Source organism: Capricornis sumatraensis, chromosome 10 (genome assembly GCF_032405125.1).
Source record: "Capricornis sumatraensis isolate serow.1 chromosome 10, serow.2, whole genome shotgun sequence".
Taxonomy (NCBI): domain Eukaryota; kingdom Metazoa; phylum Chordata; class Mammalia; order Artiodactyla; family Bovidae; genus Capricornis; species Capricornis sumatraensis.
In genome coordinates this window covers 34,878,264-34,894,539 of record NC_091078.1, presented here as the reverse complement: position 1 = coordinate 34,894,539, position 16,276 = coordinate 34,878,264, and the positions used below count along the sequence as shown (strand labels likewise).

Here is a 16,276-nt window from a genome sequence, read left to right as displayed (position 1 = left end):
ATTCCTCTTCAGTCAAACCCATTTCCTAAACCACTAAAACCTGCCCAGGTGTTTCACTTGGTTTATCGTTCTTTGGTTATTTTCATGTAGCATATCCATCCGGCTCCTTTTAGTTTTCTTAGACATCGACAGTGCAGTAAGCACAGACCTCGTGCTGCTGTTGCCTAGCAGTGTGAGGGGCGCATCAGCAGAACCTGTTCCTCACAGGCTCGCTTACACGTGCTCTTACATACAGACCTTTCTTCTTACGTCGCTGCATCCTGTGTAAGTGAGTAAGTGAAGTCGCTTGGTTGTGTCCAACTCTTTGCAACCCCATGGACTGTAGCCCACCAGGCTTCTCCATCCTTGGGATTGTCCAGGCAAGAGTACTGGAGTGGGTTGCCATTTCCTTCTCCAGGGGATCTTCCCAACCCAGGGATCAAACCCGGGTCTCCTGCATTAAAACATCTAAGAATGTCCTTAGATCTTTCTTGAGAATGCCTCTGAAGTAGATGTTGAGTAGAATAGACAAAATAAGTGTACATCAAAGTCAGGTTGAAATGCTGGTGCACAGTTAGACTCTCTCAATACCTGATGTGTGTGTGTGTGTGTGTGTGTGTGTGTGTGTGTGAGCTGAGTCATGTCTGACTCTTTGTGGGCCTATAGACTGTAGCTGAGTCATGTCTGACTTTTTATGGCCCCAGAGACTGTAGTCCACCAGGCTCCTTTGTCCATGGAAATCTCCAGGCAAGAATAATGGAGTGGATTGCCATTTCCTGCTTCAAGGGATCTTCTCAACCCAGGGCTCAAACCTGTGTCTCTTATCCGGGTCTCTTACATCTCCTGCGTTGGCAGATGGGTTCTTTACCACTAGCGCCACCTAGGAAGCTGCAGTACCGGATAAGAGATTCCCAGCTCACCAATCCCACCATGCAGTGGATTGCTAACCATGCCTCAGCAAAACAGCACATGTCCTGAATAGTCAAGTGTCTCAGGAATAGCTGAAAATCACTTGTTCATTTGACACCTGCCAAGTGTCTATTGTGTGCCTTTTTAGGATAATTGTATATTTCTGTCCTTAATTTAATGATTTTTGTGAAATTTGGGCATTGTGTTAGAAATGGTATTGAAGTACTGGTTAGCTTTGTCCCAGAGATGCATATGCCCATGTTACAGATAAAGGTATGTTTGAACAAGACCAGAAGTAACTCTGAAAAGATAGTATCTGAGTTTACATCCCTAATGCCATGCTCTCAGTTCTCTTGCTTTGGAAGACAGAATGGTGGAAGATGCTTCTGATTTGATGAGTTCTCCCAAGTTTTCCAGGAACGACAGCCAGTGTAGGTCCCTATTCATTCTGGTGGAAACAGACAAGGTTGGTCAGTTCCAGTGGATAATCTGAGACAGGATCAGCATTTGTAATTGTTATAGGGACCCATGGAGGAGCTCTGAAGTGGGGAGTACTTGGCTGGACTTCAGGTGGGCAGTTAGTTGCTCCTTGTCTCTATAGTTGGAAAGTGCAGTTGATTACATTGTAAAGAGACTTCGTGCCAGTGGGCTTCTTCCTCAAGACTTTAACCGCAGAGGTGGGAATTTACTAGTTTGTCCACTGATAATCCCTCAGTCCAGGAAGACAAAAAATTCAATCTGCCAAAGACGATCAGTTATCTGATGGTGAAAGCCCATTTCAAGAAAAAAAGATGGCAGAAAATTGGAAAAGTGCAAAGAAATGCATGACATCCCAGCAAAATATAGCTTCTGAAATAAGATCTCAGAGAAGGGGAAAAATATGAACAGGCATATCACAATGAAATAACATCAGAAATTTTTTCAAGACATGGCATTTAAAAAGGTAAATATATATCTAACAAAAACTGGAGGCGAAAGAGGAAAAGTAAAAGGTGCTCTGATTACTTCTAGTAAAACAGTGATAAGTCAAATAATATTTTCTAAAAGTTTAAAAATCAAGTAACAAAGAAGATATTTCTGAGTAAAAAGCCAAACATTCAACTGTAATAAAATTTACTGAACTAAGGTAGTGGAAGAAAGGGAAGTCTGTAAAAGAAGGGAAATGGACATTTATTCACCCAGAACGTATGAGGGCTCACTTGATCTCAGCTGGGGGTAGGGAAGATGCTGATAGTCCTTGTCTTCCTAAATCTTGTTGAGGGCACTGGGAAGCAGGGACCCCTTCTTCCCTAAATCCTTCACCTTTTAAAGATGATAATTGCTACCATTCAGTGATTCTTGGTAAGTCTACAGTTCGAGCTGAGTATTTTCTGTCATTGATCTCACTGGGAAACAGAATCCCCACTTTACAGATGGAAAAACTAAAGGCAGGAGAGATGAGTCACTTGCCTACCTTCTATGGATAGTCACTTAGCTGGGTGTATGGAAGAGCTGGTAAACATGAGGTTATCTCTGCTCCAAACCACTGCCCAGGGTGGGTTTCAGTAACGAGGCCTGGTCTCCAGGTCTGGAACCCTGGACTGGCTAGTCACTCATTCACCCCCAAGGCTGTCAGAGATCCCCAGGACCTCATGTAGTGAAGCACCCTCCTACCCCCTCTACAGGCTCCCAGCCAGCTGCCTGACACTATTGTCTAATTGTGGTCTCCTCAGTTCCTGTTATTGCTGGAGAAATCTGACATTCATCTTTCTCTTTTCATTATTTCTGTAACAATCACATTCCTAAAGTCTTCAGAAATATTATTTTACTATAGAAAGCTGAATACCTCCATAATCTGTCTCTTCTCATTCTTTCTACTATAGCAGTCCTAGTTCTCCAGGAGGTAAATGGATGCCTCTAGCTTTTTTAGGCTCCAAAATCACTGCAGATGGTGACTGCAGCCATGAAATTAAAAGACGCTTACTCCTTGGCAGGAAAGTTATGACCAACCTAGATAGCATATTCAAAAGCAGAGACATTACTTTGCCAACTAAGGTACGTCTAGTTAAGGCTATGGTTTTCCAGTAGTCATGTATGGATGTGAGAGTTGGACTGTGAAGAAGGCAGAGCACCAAAAAATTGATGCTTTTGAACTGTGGTGTTGGAGAAGACTCTTGAGAGTCCCTTGGACTGCAAGGAGATCCAACCAGTCCATCCCAAAGGAGATCAGTCCTGGGTGTTCATTGGAAGGACTGATGTTGAAGCTGAAACTCCAATACTTTGGCCACCTGATGCGAAGAGCTGACTCATTTGAAAGACCCTGATGCTTGGAAAGATTGAAGGCGGCAGAAGAAGGGGACAACAGAGGATAAGATGGTTGGATGGCATCACCAACTCAATGGACATGAGTTTGGGTAAACTCCAGGAATTGGTGATGGACATGGAGGCCTGGTGTGCTGCAGTCCATGGGGTTGGAAAGAGTTGGACGTGACTGAGCAACTGAACTGAACTGAACTGAGCAAAACAGGGGCTGGGTTATTCCAATGGAAATGCAAATACAAAACAGACACGTATATTTACATTTCAACATGTCTTGCATACATGCCTCCATTGATCTAGCAACATTCTATATAAGTGCATTTTAAATGAGAGGGGTTTTCTTATAGAGATAAAATAAAACTGTGCACATTACCTTTATCATTCCTTGCCATGGCAAAAAAAAAAAATGTAGTAAAGACTCAAATGTTTAACAAATATTAATAGAGTTGGTAACTTAGTCGCATTAACTATGAGAATATATTGATTTGGAAAGATATCCATCATAATATTGTTGAGTAAAAAAAGCAAATTATAAAGCAATTTTAAAATCTTACTTTTTTTTTAACTGAAAAAAAAGACCTGAGTGTGTGTGTTAGTATATGATTATATGTTAGATGTGAAAAATCTGCACTAATCTTTTAATTTGGCTGCTTTAGAAAGATCAAAATGGCGGAGGCAGGAGAGAGAAGAAAGGATTGGGAGGGTGAGATTAGCAAATGCAAACTATTATGTAGAGAATGGATAAACAAGGTCTTACTGTACAACAGGGAACTATGTTTAATACCTTGTGATAAACCATAATGGAAGAGAATTTGAGAAAAATGTGCATATATATGCAACTGAATCATTTTGCTATACAGTGAGAATTAACACAACATTGTAAATCAACTATACTTTAATAAAATATAAAAAATAAGCCTAAAAACAGATCAAAATGGAAGATAAATGAGAATATGAGTGCAAGGGGAACATTTTTATTTAACTTTCAAAAAAAATCTCTGATTGTATTGCCTATTATGATAGCCATTTTTCCTTTGTAACAAAAAAATAAGTTAAAAAATTCAACCATTGCACTGACATACTTGGACATAAGTTTTGTGCACATTTTCAATTTCTTTCTTCATGGGGAGACCTCGAAGCAGAAATACTGACTCAAAAGCTATGAATATTTTTAAAATCTCGAAACAGTTCTCGCACAAGGCAATAGCCTTTGGAACATTTCCCCATAAATGTCTCTGCTTTTGTGCTGAGACATTAGTTTACATATGAAGAATTTTTACTGACCAGATTCTTCCGTGGTCTCTGCTCAGAGGTTCTGTTTCTGGCTTTTGGTGATTTTATACTGTCATAGCTGACATTGAAAGCACAGAAAACTGGAATTTCAGTATTGCCTTTTAATGAACTGTTTGCATGCATACGTGCACGCTAAGTTGCTTCAGTCATGTTTGACTCTCTGCAGCCCCATGGACTGTAGCCCATGAGGCTCCTCTGTCCATGGGATTCTCCAGGCAAGAATACTGGAGTTAGTTTCCAAGCCCTCTTCCAGGGGATCTTCCCAACCCAGGGATTACACTGAGGTCTCTTAAGTCTCCTGCACTGGCATGTGGGTTCTTTACCCCTAGCACCACCTGGGAAACCCAGTGAACTGTTTGATTTCTGTAAAACTGGTCTCCTGTATGGAGCTCACATTCATGGAACCACTCTAATACACACTCTATCACACTATCAATTTGTGTATAACATGGTTGAGAGTCCTGAAAACAGAGGTGAAATCAACGAAAACATTTTATTTTTAAATTTATTTTATTGAACTATAGTTGATTTAGTGTTACGTTATTTTGTGCTGTACAGCAAAATGATTCAGTTGTACATGTCATATACATTATTTTTCATATTCTTTTCCATTATGATTTATAGAATGCAGTTCCTTGTGCTACACAGTAGGACTTTATTGTTTGTCCATCCTATATATAATAGTTTGCACTTGCTAATCCCAAACTACCAATTCATCCCTCCCCTGTCCCCTCCCCCTTGGCAACCACAAGTTTGTCTCTATGTCTATGAGTCTGTTTCTGTCCCATAAATAAGTTCATTTGTATCATATTTTAGATTCCACGTGTAAGTAATATCATATGGTATTTGACTTTCTCTTTCTGACTGCTGTTAGTATGATAATCTCTCATATTGTTCTTATGGCTGAGTAGTATTCCATTGTGTATGTGTATGTATATGTGTGTGTGTGTACCACATCTTCTTTATCCATTCAACTGTTGAGGGACATTTGGGTTGTTTCCATATCTTGGCTATTGTGAACAGTGCTGCTATGAAATAAGGAGTCCCTGTATCTTTTTGAATTAGAGTTTTTCTGGATAAATACCCAGAAGTGGGATTGCTGGATGGTATGGTGACTCTGGAGGCTTCCCTGGTGGCTCAGCAGTAAAGAATCCATCTGCAATGCAGGAGAGGCGGGTTTGATCCCTGGGTTGGGAAGATCCCTTAGAGGAGGGCACAGCAACCCACTCCAGTATTCTTGCCTGGAGAATCCCATGGACAGAGTAGCCTGGCAGGCTATAGTCCATAGGGTCTCAAAGAATCGGTTATATCTGAAGCAATTGAGCACATGGAAACTCTATTTTTAATTTTTGGGGGAAATCTTATTTTTAAAATCACAGAATTTTTATTTTAAAATCACTGACATATAAGGTAATAAAGTATTTTCTATAAAGTAAAGACAGTAACTCTGTTATTTCTAAAATTATTTTGTTCTATTATATATCATGTGTAATCATTATAGAAGATTTTAAAAAGAAATCATGCAAAAATATGGGAGGGGTAAATTAAAATTTTGTACTATCCTTCACTCAGAAATAACTATTGAGTGTATGTATTTCAGTCTTTAACAACTGTATATGTATTTTTCTACTAATAGGGCTAATTGTTAAAATTAAAATTATTCATGATGAAAGGTGCAATTACATAATAAAAAAGCATTGAACTTAGAACTAACTAAAATAGAGTAAAAGTACAGTTCATAATGATAGATGACATGTTTTAAAAATAAAATACTGTTTTTATACTGTTAACATTTTAGAGAAGATGATATAGGTAAGTGACTTCTTTCATCCTTTTGTTAAGCATCATACTTGGTCATGGTCCCTGGCCTTTGAATAAATCATCATGTTTTCTTAAAGATGTATCTCATTCTTGTTTTCCCTTAATGCCACTGACAAGCTGAAAATGCTTGCTATATTTTTACATATTTTTGCTATACTATATCCAGTGAAAATAATGAGTACTTATATTTCTGGAAGGCAAAGATATGTGTGTAAGATATTTCTCTGGTTCTTGGTGTACTTTGAGTATACATTTCATAAATGACTATTGGTTGACATAATTACTGTGTTGTAAGCCAAATTTTTATTACTGGTGAAAAATTAGACCTTTTTTAGAACAGTTGAAAATGCCAACTTTTATCTTAGAATCAAGGGTATGGTTTTAGAAAGTCTGAAGTGAAAATCACCTCTTAAGGACCCTTATTTTACATTAGCATTCCCTTACCTATGATTGTGTGAAACTGCTTTGAAAGCATATTCTTAAAACATATATATGTATGTTTTAAAATATATATATTTAAATATATATAAATAAATATATATTTAAAATATATATAAACATTTATATATATATATATATATATATATAACATATGTATATTTCTTAAAATATATATATTTTAAGAAAGCATTAAGATCATTCTGGGCTTCCCTCATAGCTTGGTTGGTAAAGAATCCACCTGTGATGTAGGAGACCCCAGTTCAATTCCTGGGTCAGGAAGATCTGCTAAAGAAGGGGTAGGCTACCCACTCCAGTATTCTTCGACTTGTAAAAGAATCCACTTGTAATGTGGGAGACCTGGGTTTGATCCCTAGGTTGGGAACATCTCCTGGAGAAGGGATAGGCTACCCACTCCAGTATTCTTGGACTTGTAAAAGCATCCACCTGTAAAGTGGGAGACCTGGATTCGATCCCTAGGTTGGGAACATCTCCTAGAGAAGGGAAAGGCTACCCACTCCAGTATACTGGCCTGGAGAATTCCATGGTCCCAAAGAGTTGGATATGACTGAGTGACTTTCACTTTACTTAACTTCAAGATCATTCTTACTTAAAATTTTGAGAACAGCTTTAAAAACCTGTTCTACCAGTTAATATAAGGAGCGATTTTTTAAACTGTCATTGGGATATCTTTGTATTAATGTGAATACTCACTAGCCATTCTCATATTCAGGATTTGGAGAATAATCAACAATTGTTGATGATTGGATGTATTCAGAATAAACACAATAAAGTGAAAGACAATTTATAATATCACCGATGTTGTCCCCTTTTCCCCCTCAGCTTTAGGGAGATATAACTGACATTTAATAATGTGTGAAAATAAGATTTACAATGTGATGTTTTGATGCACATATATATTGTGAAATCCTTGGTCTTTTTTTTAAAGAAAGCATTTTATATCATGAAAAATTCCATTTGATTAATGCAGGTTTTCATAGACCTTTTCTTCACTTTCTCTACTCCTAGAATTTTAAACCATTACATTAGGGTATTGAAATGTCAGTTTTAATCATAAGGTAGGTTGACAATTACCCGTGTATTACACTGCCCCCAAGATGTCATTTTTTTTTTTTTTTAGCTTAAAATGCCACTAAAATGTTCCTCTGTGGGTGATTTTATCCAGTCTTTTTCCTCTCATGAACCATGAATAGAAAACTTTGGCTATTGAAATGATGGAATACCAACCTCAAATAAGACTTCCAATGAGATTACAAGGATTATGGAGCAAATTGTAAAAATAGAACAAAATATTTTTAGGACATAGTTTTAGCATGTTTTTATTTGACATTTTTATTCTTGGCTCAAAAAAATGTTTAATATGTTTTAAAATGTATAGACCCACATAATAAAAATAAGAGTCAAGCTAACAGCTTATAATGTGCCAAGTAATGTGCCAAGTCCTTTTTATGTGTTTTCTTATTTAATTCTGCTGCTGCTGGTGCTGCTAAGTTGCTTCAGTCATGTCTGACTCTGTGCGACCCCATAGATGGCAGCCCACTAGGCTCCTCTGTCCTGGGATTCTCCAGGCAAGAACACTGGAGTGGGTTGCCATTTCCTTCTCCAATGCATGAAAGTGAAAGTGAAGTTGCTCAGTCGTGCCCAACTCTTAGCAAGCCCATGGACTGCAGCCCACCAGGCTCCTCCGTCCATGGAATTCTCCAGGCAAGAGTACTGGAGTGGGTGGCCATTGACTTCTCCATATTTAATCCTAGTTCAATGAAGCTTAGATACTGTTTTTAATCTTCATTATGTAGATGACTATATTTAGGCTAGGTTAGTTAAGTGGCAGATCTAGACTCTGAACCTAAGTATTATTAATAGTAATTCTAAAGCCCCCTTTAATGATAAAACTTGTGATTTAATAGTAATGAATAGCAGATAAAAAGAAATGTTGCTCATCTGTGATCACCTGCATATTATGGTTGCTTAGTGATTGATTAAATATCTAAATCAATGCAGATGGATTTTTGCTTTTAATCAGGATTAAATTCAGAATAAATTCTTGCATTCAAGTGGTGTTTCTCAAAGGGTTTTGATAGTATAGTAGAAAGTAATACCCACTATGGTTTTACAGAAGATAAGAGAAATTCTGTTTTAGTTTTTATGGTAACTTTAAATAGCATTAAGCCTGACAGTGAGCTTGGTGAAACCATCTGTGGTTAAGATGAGGTGTTTCACTAATTTGAAAGGATATGTGCATTTTTGTGTTCATTGCAACATTGTTTATATTAAATAAGATTGGTTAGTGCCCATCGATAGGTGAATGGATAAAGAAGATATGGTATACATACAAATATATATGATGAAATGTTACTCATCTGAAAAAAGAAATCTCGCCATTTACAACAGTATGGATGGACATAGAGGGTATGCTGCTGAGTCAGAGAAAGACAAACACTGCATAATTTCACATATATATATATATATGTATGCAGAATTTAAAACACAAACCAATGAACAAGCATAACAAAACAGACTCATAGATACAGAGAAGAAACACTGTTGGTTGCCAGAAGGGAGAGAGACTAAAAATCAATAAGTCATAGGAATGAAATGTTCAGCATGGGGAATATAATTAATAATATTGTACTTTCTTAGATGACACATGGTAATTAGACATCATAGTAATGATTTTGTAATGTATAGCATTAGGATTGAATCACTGTGTTGTATACCTGGAGCTAACATCATGTAGGCCAATTATACTTCAAGTTTAAAAATGGAGATGCTGGAAAGAAATGCAACAAGATGTTAGTGATGGTTATGTCTGGAAGAGATGAGGACTATAGGTGATCTTTAATTTTTGATACCTTTAGGTATTTGTAGGTGTCTGCAATGAACAGATTTTGCTTGTAAAATTAGAAAGAAAACAACGCCCTTAAAAATGAAGTAAGAAAAGACAACAACAACAACAAAAATGAAAAAAAAGATGAGGTATATCAGTCAGAGTTTAACCAGAGAGATAGTGCCAGAATGAGAGACATATATATGAAGGGATGTTTTATATGGACTTGCTTTCTGAGATTGGAAAGCTGGCCGAGGGGTCTATTAGTGCAAATGTCCTGAAGAGGAAGATTGTAAGCAGAATGGAATCGATGGGACTCACTGTAGTCTCTGTGCTTAAGGAAAGCCTAAATCCTTTTTTAAAGACTGCACCGCAGCACTGTTTATAATAGCCAGGACATGGAAACAACCTAGATGTCCATCAGCAGATGAATGGATAAGAAAGCTGTGGTACATATACACAATGGAGTATTACTCAGCCATTAAAAAGAATACATTTGAATCAGTTCTGATGAGATGGATGAAACTGGAGCCGATTATACAGAGTGAAGTAAGCCAGAAAGAAAAACACCAATGCAGTATACTAACACATATATATGGAATTTAGAAAGATGGCAATGATGACCCTGTATGCAAGACAGCAAAAGAGACACAGATGTGTAGAGTGGACTCTTGGACTCAGAGGGAGAAGGAGAAGGTGGGATGATTTGGGAGAATGGCATTGAAACATGTACACTATCATGTAAGAAATGAATCTCCAGTCTATGTCTGATGCAGGATACAGCATGCTTGGGGCTGGTGCTCGGGGATGACCCAGAGAGATGTTATGGGGAGGGAGGTGGGAGGGGGGTTCATGTTTGGGAACGCATGTACACCCGTGGTGGATTCATGTCAATGTATGGCAAAACCAATACAGTATTGTAAAGTAAAATAAAGTAAAAATTAAAATTAAAAAAAAAAAAATACCGCACCAGATTAAGTACGACTCACCCTGGGAAGCCTCCCATTTTATTTGCTCCAGGTCACTTGAATAGAGACCCTGACTACATCTGCTGGGTCTTTTTGCCTTCGTGGTGTAACACAATCTAACCGCAGAAGTGATACCCCATCATGTTCATTGGTTCTGCCCACACTCCAGGGGAGGGAAAATATAGTACAAGATTTTAGAGGGCTTCTCCTAAGGCTCTGTGTCCTTGTTTCACTGTCCCCATGGAAGCTCCTCAAAGACCCTCTGTTATTGAATCAGGTGTGCTGCTCTTTGCTCACAAAATCAATAGTCACAAACGTTGATAGAAAGGAAGGTTGTCTTGAATCAGAATAACTAGCCGTCTGGGGTTATGGTGGACTCAGCAACCCCCAAAATCACCTCTGAAGATTCTGCATGGCAGTGAAAGCTTTTAAAGGGAGACCAGGAAGTAATCTAGTGAATCATTGAGATAGGGAGTCAGAGTCTTGGCCATCCCCAACAGTGTGCAGGCTCATCGGCTTCTCGTGATCTTTCTTTAGATACTGGCTTGTTGACACAGTTTATTTGTGAGATTCCTGGAGAAGGAAATGGCACCCCACTCCAGTATTCTTGCCTGGAAAATTCCATGGATGGAGGAGCCTGGTAGGCTATAGTCCATGGGGTTGCAAAGAGTTGGACATGACTGAGCGCCTTCACTTTCTTTTTCTTGTTCACACAGTTTGTTTGTGAGATTTCCAAAAGGGAAGTTAGGGAAGTGATCTGGTCATCTGTTAATTACTTATTCATTTCTGCTTCTTTGATTTAGGGAAAGAACCAACAAGTTGCAAACTATTGTGTGATGAAAAGATTTGAAAGGTGAGCTAGGGCCAAAAATGAGTAGAGCATGGGGGTACCTGGTTTAAGGTTAGTGAAAAGACAATAGAGGGGCCTTCTACAAGCTGCTTACATCTCCCAATACAGGAAAAGTTTTAAGCCCTTCTCTCTACAAACCCACCTGCTGGAATTTTTCCTCATGAAGCTTCTGAACATCAGGACTAAGGTCAGCTGTGTGTTTTTTTTGCAGTTGTGCCCTGGATGGGCTAAGCTTGACCTGGCCTGTCCATCTCAGCAATTTCTCTTAACCTGTAGTATTATTAGACTCATATTTCACAGTGACCAGCTATTCTTTGCCAAAATGTGCCCCTGTATAGAAGCAAATAAATTCAGTTTTGACCTTTTAACTCTCATAACTTTAGCCACTATTTGTCTTAAGGAGAACTGGCTTGTACCAAAATACTCCATCATCTAAGGATGTAGGCCTTGTCTTCTTTCTCTCAGCCACTTGACAGAATAATTTGGGGACATTTAAGGAAAATTTCAGTTAATGCTAGAAGAATTTCTTTGACTACCTGGTCCATATAATTAAAACATAATGCTATTAGGACTAGCTTAAATCTCCTAATGAGTCTAATTTCCAATATTATGTCCAGTATATATAATTTAAGGAGAACAGTTGTTCAGACATAGTTGTGACTTGGTCATAAGCGAGATTGACATACCCAATGCCAAAACATCACTTTTTATTTTTCAGGCTGATCTTTTAAACTTCTGGAACCATATGAATATTCATTTGGAAATTAGATTTTCCAAGCATTCATGAGTAGGATTATTTGAATGCTGGGATTGGGGTTATTTTATTTTAGTTTTTCTGAAGAGTGACTTTGGTTTTTTCAGGCAGTGAATCTTGCTGAACTGAAGCTCCAGTTTCTTCTTTCTTTGGCAGTGGGCTGTTGCTTGTACAGTTTGTGCTCAGTTATTTTGGAGTCTAGCTGCTGCTATTTACTAGGCCTCCCCTGGGTGTGCATAGTATAATGGTTAACAAGAATTGGCAGATTGCATAAACAGATTTTGTGGCTACGTTTCTCATCCAGGATTTAGCTCGTCTAATTTTTTTGTCTGCTTGTGAACCCAAAATTGTGTCCTTTGATACCTTAAGTATCAAATAAGGCAGCAGCTTTTCTTCTGCTTGAGCTCCAAGCAGATTGGACGGGGCAAGCCCCTAGGCAAAGGCTACATCTTACAGATCACTTGTCTTTATAGAGAAGTCTGCTGTTCACTTTCTGCTTTTGGTCTCTCTGAAATGCCTAACAACAGATTCTAAAAAATATTTTTTTTCCAATTTTCTAACTGTTGTCTATGGGGTGATTAGCCTAACTAAACCACAATCATTTCCCAAAGCCAGAATAACTAAAAACAAAACTAAATATAGATGATTTATGTAATATATCAAAGTAACACTAAAACTAAAGATCACTAATTTAGATATAGGTTAGCTAATACAGGGTTTTAGGAATCTGACTTCTCACCTAAGTTGGACACTTTATTTCTGGTAAGACAGACTAGTTTTCTATTAGATGCTTTTACCAGCTGTCATGTTCTTAACATGGTGATGGGTCAGATCATCCAGATTATTTTTACCTGAATGTCTCCTAAACTTGAACTACAGAAAATGATAGGAAATAAAAGAAGGAAAGGACATGACTGGCTTTTGTTCTTTTAAACAGCAAATAATCAGGTGTGTGTGTGTGTTTTTTTTTTCCCCTCTAATGTCACTTTAGCAGTTCTTACTTGACTTGGGAATCAGAATAATTACAAAAACATGGTCATCATGAAGTTCCGAAATTAAAAGTTCTAATCCAGAGAGTGATGTGAAGCTCTTCAGTAAAAAGCAAGCACAGCATACCTTTGCACTTAGTAGCTGCAGTTTTTCAAAGCCCAATCCACAAGCCTATAGATAGACTAGAAGCCAATTTCCTGGGATAAAGGAAAAACAAAAAGCATGTTAGAAGCTCCTTGTTTTATTTTGAGGAGATAATTGCATTGTTAAATATTTTCCCTAGAATTTAAATTTTCTATTTAGAGGATTGGTTTAAGTAGACTTGTAGTTTATCTGGTTTGATAGAATGAAATTGGAATGGTTTATTATCTGTTTTATTGCATATTCTTAGCATAGTGTTTCAGGTTATTTGCATAATGGTTAAATCAACTTAACTTAAAATTGCATTCACTTTCTTATATGACCTTGAGCCTTTTTGCATTAAGAATCTAAACTCATTTAAGTTTTAATTTTCAATTGTTGACAGAGTGTCCATAATTATTTTGGAGTTGTTAATTATTAGTGTGGTGTAATAAACCCCCTCCAGTGTTCTTGCCTGGAGAATCCCAGGGACGGGGGAGCCTGGTGGGCTGCCGTCTATGGGGTCGCACAGAGTCGGACATGACTGAAGCGACTTAGCAGCAGCAGCAGCAGCAGCAGCAGCAATAATGCCATAAGAAATCAAAATTTCTGTTTTACTTGAATTGTTCCTTTTGGTGGTTTAACAGACATAAAATTGATTCCAACCTAATTTTCAGAAACATTTATATAACTAGTACTGATTTCAAACAATGCTCAGACAGCCAAAGAGATAGACAAAACTTAAATTTAACAAGAAAATTAGAACAAGAACAATAAGAAACCAGAAAAAAGATATTGTAACTGAAAGAATATTAGATTTTTTTCCTGTTATTTTGAGAATCATACAGAACTTCAAGATATAATGAGTTTTTGAAGACCAGAATGAAACATGGAGGGGAAAATTGAAGGAAGAAGCATTAAAACAAATAAGGATTGAAAGGAAATATTTAGTTGGTATCAGAGGATTGATTGTTTCTTCCTAGCATAGGGAGCTCTGTAGTCCAAAAACTATATTGAAACTGAATTATATCCTTGATTAGTGTTTAAAAGAAATCATCATTATTCCTAACACCTTCATTAAAACAAAATTTATCATTACCATTATAAATAACAGATTCATGGTCAAAATCATGAAAGTTTATTAAAGTGTTTATTTTATCCCAGATACTGTGCTGAAAGTGTTGAATTCATTATCTCATTTTTTCTGATACTGTGGGGGGAGGTTCTCTTGTTAACTTTATTTACAGATGAGAAAACAGAGGCTTAAAAGGTTTAATTAACTTATCCTAAGGCCTCAGAGGTACTAAGTGGCAAAGATTAGGCTCAAGATTGGATTTTCTGTCCCTCCAACGTATACTCTTTGTCATCAATCATAAAAATAATAATCTGGAAAGAATATGAAACCTAAATTATTGATTTTAAGGTCCCTCGTTTGGAGTTTGCCATGAAGCAATATAAAATTTTGTGTTATGGCTGAAATAATTTTATACCCGTATGAATAATTCAGGAGTATGTTATTCATCTTTGCAATCTCCTACTCAGTTTCCAGTAGAGGTTGAACTGCTACAATAGAACATTTGACCATTATTATTTCAGAGGGCTATATTTTTCAGGGAACGTGATTTACAACAAGGCAAAGTTCTTTTGATATTAAAACAGTATTTTTTAAAGTCTTTGCTTATCTTTTTTTTCCCCTCTCTCAGGAAAAATTGGATGTAGGAGTGAGAAAAGAAGTTGATGGCATGGGAACCTCTGAAATAAAATATGGAGACTCGGTATGTTATATACAGCATATCAATACAGGCTTGTGGCTCACTTACCAGTCTGTGGATGTGAAATCGGTGAGAATGGGATCCATACAACGTAAGGTAAGAATGTACAAAAACACTGTGTATGGCAGTCATTCTTAATGAGTAAAAAACACAAATGCAAGGCCAAAACAAGTAGCTACTCTCTCAGCCACTTGCTATGTTATTTGCATGCTAGAGGTCCAGTCCCACCCTGATGAACTCTCCGGTTTTTGTATGGTGAGCAGTTTTAGATGTTGCTTTGTTGTTGTTGTTTAGTTGTTCAGTCCTGTTTGACTTTTTTCGACCCCATGAACTGTATGGCCTGCCAGGCTCCTCTGGACAGAATACTGAAGTGGGTTGCCATTTCCTCCTCCAGTAGACCATGTTTTGTCAGAACTCTCCACTTCGATCCATCACTTTTGGGTGTCCCTGCACGGGGTGTGGCTCATAGCTTCATTGAGTTACATAGCCCCTTCGCCACAACAAGGCTGTGAACCATGAAAGGGTTGAAATTTTAGTTTTTTTGTGTTTTTTGTTATCGCACCCAAGTCACGTTTATCTCAACTTGCTGTCATTTCATATATTCTGGTTGTTCATCTCAGTATGACTTCTGATTGTGAATTTTCACTCCTCTTTCACTGAAGTTATGCCTTCTTGCATCCTGTAGACAATTAAACTAGTTTATATACTTAAATAATATTCTGCTGTTTCATTTTATCTGACTTTAATAAAATTGGATATGACTGCTAAATTTTATCAGTTGAAGGGAGATAAAAATCATGTTTTAGTGTTTTTTACTTTGTTGATAGATAAGTTAATAGACATCACAATATTTAAGAATCCTTATATTCATAGATTAAACCCAGTTTGACCAAGTTTATTATTCTTCTTAAATCTTATTAGTTTCTACTTATATTTTATTTTAGAACTTACCTAGAATTGCCACATATGTTCTTAAAAAAAAAAATCGGAGGGGGCATTAAGTCTCATATGGCATTTATTATATTTTATAATTTTAATGTCTTTTGTATCTTATGTCTTATTTCCTGTGTTTATTTCTTTCTTTCAAATTTATCTTTGGCCTGCTTTGTGAGAGGTTAATCTCTTTTATTTATCTTCTCAAAAAATAAACATTTGGGGTTTATTCATCCTTACCTACTATATCATTTTCTTTCTGGTTCATTGAATTCTCTATTTATCTTAATTAATTCCTCTTTT

At 37.1% G+C, this 16,276-nt stretch overlaps 1 protein-coding gene across 1 annotated transcript in view; it reads left to right on the top strand.

The window, feature by feature from the left end:
- RYR2 (ryanodine receptor 2) overlaps positions 1-16,276 on the top strand; it is a 578,200-nt gene that overhangs the window by 160,732 nt on the left and 401,192 nt on the right. Inside the window, exon 13 of the mRNA XM_068983081.1 lies at positions 14,972-15,136. Within this exon, the coding sequence (XP_068839182.1) occupies positions 14,972-15,136 (165 nt within the window). The remainder of the gene's footprint in view (positions 1-14,971; positions 15,137-16,276) is intronic.